The 5,137-nt window shown below is 36.7% G+C and overlaps 1 protein-coding gene across 1 annotated transcript; it reads right to left on the bottom strand.

The window, feature by feature from the left end:
• Positions 1-2,132: 2,132 nt before the first annotated feature.
• LOC149195966 (isoflavone 3'-O-methyltransferase 4-like) lies at positions 2,133-4,181 on the bottom strand. The gene is made up of 3 exons (XM_089408975.1): positions 3,370-4,181; positions 2,579-2,643; positions 2,133-2,462 (listed from the first exon to the last, which is right to left on the bottom strand). Exons 1-3 carry the CDS (start codon positions 4,160-4,162, stop codon positions 2,139-2,141), a joined length of 1,182 nt encoding a protein of 393 aa, XP_089265101.1. The 5' UTR covers positions 4,163-4,181; the 3' UTR covers positions 2,133-2,138.
• Positions 4,182-5,137: the final 956 nt, after the last annotated feature.

Below are 5,137 nucleotides of genomic sequence, written 5' to 3'. Positions count from 1 at the left end.
CTATTTAGGGACCGGGGCGCTGTTCCGAGATGCCAAAGTAATAGCTTTTCGTTTTTGTGGTGCTAGTGAGCCAAGAGGTTTTGCTGGTTTCGTGAGCAGAGGGCATTCCTTGAATACGTGCCCTACCTTGTGGCACCTCCTATAGCAGAAAGGAACTCCGTCATAATCCAAAATCTGAACTCTGGTGTAGTGCCTCCACTTAAGGGTAATCTTCTCTTCCAGGCCCTCCCTTGTGTCCAAGTGTACCAGTATTCTTGCCAGCGCATGGTTCTTTGTCTGAACATAGGTTTTATCATATTCTAGATAAGTACCAAGGGCATTCCCGATCCTTATAAACACTGCTTCAGACCAGAATTGTAGTGGGAGGCCTGGTAATCGCACCCATATAGGACCTGCTCCTATCTGCTCCCGTTTCGGATCGAATATGGAGACCAGTGCTTGAGGAGGATAGGTGCCATCTCAATATGCTAGTGATTCATGAGTATCAGTTCAGTATAGTCTGCCTTGGAAAAATGCAACGTGAACCAACCTCTAGCTAGGCTTTGAACCTCTAGTAGTTCCTGAAGCATGTCCCCCCCGCAGATTTCTTTTACCCAGTTAGTGAGCCTGGTCGCTGAATATGCTCTTCCTCTAACATGCCCAACAAGAACCCTGTTGACCTTATCCACCACCTCGTCCATCGGGATATCTTTGCCAAAAGTAATGGTGAGGTCTTTCGTTGAAGTTTTCACGCACTTAACCTTTCTCTTTCCCGTTCTTGGCGTCGATAGCTATTCTGTCAACAGGGTCGTGCCCGCTTCCTTCAGTGGTGTCAAAGCTTTTGTCTTGATGACCGGTGAGTTGAAGCAAACCCAGGGGAGGGTATTAGGGTTAGATGAAGATTGGGGAATAGAAACAGGAGGGGGCGAAGGGTTGTGTGCACGTAGCGGATCAAAAGTGGGCGATGGAGGCGATATAGCGGTAAGAAGATTGAGAGTGCTGGGGGATAGAGGGGGGCAATCAAGGCCCGATGATTCCAGTGAGAGAGATCTGAAGCACAAGGGCGATGCGGAAGTTCCAGGCAGCGAAACAATCGGCGAGGAACCTTGGTAGGATAGCCTGTTTAGAGTAGGGCATTCGATGTTAGGGTTAGGGCTGCGATTGCCGAAAATAGACTGTCCCTCAAACGGGTCCAGGGAGTAATCTAAAGCCTCCTCCTCGATATCCATTCTGTCCATTGACGGAAAGCGCCACCGAAACCACCAGAGGGTCAGTTGACCGTGCGCACAGGAAACGGATGCCGACAGGTCGAAAGGAAATGGTAACAACTATCACGAGAGCTCGAAATTTACTGAGCTAAATATGATGTTCTGTCTCTGTGCAGGTGTAGGGATGTGCACGCGCCACCTGCCCGCCTGCAACCACGTCAGAGCCCAGAGCATCGTCGCTTCATCTTCATAATGATAAGATGAAAGTCTTTTCTCCTGTTCATACTATTTAAATTATTTATTTATTTTTATTAAAAATATTTTATTTTATGAAATTATATAAATAAATATCATAATTGAATTCTTGTATGTTTTCAAATCTGTTTCTAGAAAAAGAAATTTATCCAAATTTATAAATAGAAAAAAATTACATCCAAACACTAATTTCACGAACGGACAATCCCAAAAAGATACTTCATTTCTCCAAATTATACATTATTACACCGATTTATATATCGTACACAACTCAGGCTATGACGTAATCTAATCGTACCATCAAATTGGTGTTATAAGACTCTTACACAACAAGACAAAATTGGATCACAACCAACGTCATACTATCCACTCCATATTGATGATGCGAGATACAAATTATATAAATTTATTTTTCAAAATTATAATAATCATTGATGATATGAGATATAGATTGTATCATAATGATATAGACAAATTGTAAACCAACCATTACGAAATGAATATCACGAGTTATAAAACTGGGAACAAATATTTTATTTCATAAAATATCTGATGATGAAAATATAATTTGACTTGCTAAAATAAACAAACCAACTAAAACACAAATTGATCTTATTCGTAAATAAAACCTAAGGTGTCTTGCTACAGTAAACAACGATACTGAAATGGAAATTGGCTTTCCATATGGCACTTGTACTAAAATAGAATTTTCTCCTCCACATAGCATTTGAGTGCTTCAATAATTTTAGCGAGACTTCCTTTCCTTCCTACTATCTTAGACAGAGAAAATCCAGCTGACTGTAAAATTCCATTCCATTGCTCGCGAGTTCTTTCTCTTCCTCTAGGGAGAACATTCAACATAACTATATCCAGGAGTTGACCAGATCCTATTGGATCACTATCTTCGGTTATATCTAAAACTGCATCTACTATTATTAATTTACCTTTATCGGAAGTGGCCTTGTAACACATTTTAAGTAGCTTGATGCAGTCCTCATCATCCCATAGATGTAGTACGTGCTTTTAATATTCACAATTCCACAGAAAATCGAATCAGTAAGAAATGCACATGCTATTGTAGAATCCAACTCAGTAACATCAATAAGGCTTTTTACTTATAATGGTAAACATCTAACCTTCATGAGAATCGCATCTCCAGAGGGCACGCTTTCAAACATGTCTCCACTAATGTGTGTGACACCTGGAAGAGCAATAATGAATTTATGTATTCTAACCATTTTAATTTTCTTTTTGGAGATTTCTTCATTAAATTTGTATTGGTTTGAAATTCAAGGAGAATTTGTTAGAATTACAAAATTGATCTATAAACTCACCACAATATTAATGTTTTATGGGTTTTTCAGAATTATAAATTTATTTATATATTTATAAATATATTTAAAAAGAAAAAAACAACAATATATCAAAAAAAATTCAGTTTAATTTAAAAGAATAATTAAGATATCTCAATAAATAAAATAATACATTAAATTTATTGGTGATGAATAATAAAGAATAAATATGCGTTATATATCTAAAAGCTTCAAATTATTGAATTAATATACCTGATATAAGAGGATTTTCTAATTTGTATTAAAACACAACTTTTTTTCCTTTCTAGCTATTTAGTTATTAATTAAAGATGATACTAATAATTTATATGTCAAATGAGGATTAATCACATCATTAAGATTTAATGCACATTTGAAACCAACTAATATAATTACCCTGGGCATAAATTACATTAATTAGTTCCAAACTTAAACCAAATCAATCTTAATGATATAATTATTCTGAAAGACATTCTCATTTGCCATATAGATCACAAAAATCCAAATCTACATCGCAATTAAACTCGGTAAAAAAAATATGAATTGGCTAAATGGGAATACCAGGAAGAGTGAGTAAAATAACAAAAAGGTAATACCAGGAAGAGTGGGTGCTGTTGCAATGACGTGAGGAAGATCAAAATTTATGGCGTGGATGTGAGGATACAGGGAGATAATTTGACTCATCACTTGTCCGTGCCCTCCGCCCAAGTCGACCAGCGTGTTGACGTCCTTGAAGCCATCATAAGTTAAGATCTCCCTCATCTCCACCTTTGTTAGCGAGAGCATCGCTGCGTTGAAGACGTTGTTGAACTCCGGGTCGGCTGCTGCATAAGACCAAAGATCCTTGCCATTGCCACCAGAATTCTTGAAATTATCGCCGACATGGAGCACTCGCTCGTGAATGTGGTCCCAGGGTTGCCTCAGAAGAGCGTGGGTTTGCAGGAGAGCCAGGGGAGCGAGGCATAAGGGACTAATGTCCTCAGAGACGAAGTAGGTTTTGGTGAGATTGGTAAGCGTGTATTTCATGGTCATGGCCTCGGCTGCTCCGTTAATTTCCTGGGCATCTTTTGTTGGCTTGATCGCCTTCAAGATTCCCATGGTAGAAAGACAAGCAAGAATGCCCGAGAGGGCGTCCATGTCGGGAGCTTCAGAGGGGAGTTGGGAAGCAATCTGTTGGACGGAGAGAGGGGAATCCGGGCCCGCTCTCCAAATGATATCGGGGATTTTAAGACGAAGAGCACATTTTAGAAGAAAGGGGTTCGCTATAGAAAACGCCATTCTCAGGGCCGAAGCCTGCAGGAATGCTTCCTCGTTCACTTCAAGGATATCCATGGCAGAACACTCTAACAGCTTGACATCCTCGTGGGCTTCCATAGCCATACCTTTCATTTCCCTCGCCGAGAGCGCTTCAATTATCAAAGAGGTGGGGTGTCAAATATATAATTATCCCGATTGCAGGTTCGATAAAGCCGCTCACATGGAAGTGTAGACCCATCCTTTTATCTCCGTTTACATTAATATTGATTACCAACTTATTTTCACCGGAGAAAGGTGCCGCCGGAAACTTTCTCAACGCCGCCTCTTTCGCTTATTGTGTATTACAACTGTATTGTCCTTCAGCTTTAATCGCGGAGCTCGAGATAAGATATGCACGTGCCTTCAGCTTTAATCGCTGAGCTCGACAGATAAGATATCCAAGTGGAGAGAGAAAATCGAGGCTCTTCCGTTCTTCACTTTATAATTTAATGAAACTCACTCCCCTAGCTGTACAATCGGAATTATAATTTTTTTTAAACTAACATATTTTATTTTCTTGGTTTATAAGAAAATTAATTTAATTTTTATTTAAAAAAATATTAATATAATAGTATTTAAAAAATATTTTTTTTTGTTTATACCTATCATTTATTTTTTATTTAAAAAATTAATAATAATATTAAAAAAATATTAATAATAAATTTTTATAAATATATATAAAATATTATTACATAATTTATAAATGTCTAAATATTAAACGATTTTTATTTTATGAGTTATTATTTTAAGGTTTTTTTGTTTTTATTAATTTTTTTTTATTATTATAAATATAGATATATAAAATATAGTTTATTATTGTTGTTTTTATTGATTTTTTTTATTATTATAAATATAGATATAAAAAATATAATTTATTATTGTTGAATTGAGACTTCGGTGATCCATATCAAGTTTATGAAAGATTTTTTTGGTGTAAATCACATGATATTTCATTTGTCGACGCATTTCGAACCAACTAGTTATATATTTAAAAAAAAAACTTATTAAAATTATACATTTCAATTATATGAATTTTTATTTTTTTATTTGGGAATATTATTGAAGACT

The sequence above is a fragment of the Pinus tabuliformis genome, chromosome 2_2 (genome assembly GCF_031772625.1).
Source record: "Pinus tabuliformis cultivar Carrire ecotype Pingquan chromosome 2_2, CPIR1, whole genome shotgun sequence".
Classification (NCBI taxonomy): Eukaryota; Viridiplantae; Streptophyta; class Pinopsida; order Pinales; family Pinaceae; genus Pinus; species Pinus tabuliformis.
This window is presented reverse-complemented; position numbering and strand designations above follow the sequence as displayed.

Excerpts from the sequence above, each read along its gene's own strand:
- LOC149195966 (XM_089408975.1), bottom strand. The coding sequence starts at position 4,162 with ATGAAAGGTATGGCTATGGAAGCCCACGAGGATGTCAAGCTGTTAGAG. Across the intron at positions 2,644-3,369 it reads AACAGCACCCACTCTTCCTG|GTGTCACACACATTAGTGGA; the intron begins GTATTACCTTTT and ends TTGCTCTTCCAG. Across the intron at positions 2,463-2,578 it reads GAGATGCGATTCTCATGAAG|CACGTACTACATCTATGGGA; the intron begins GTTAGATGTTTA and ends GAATATTAAAAG.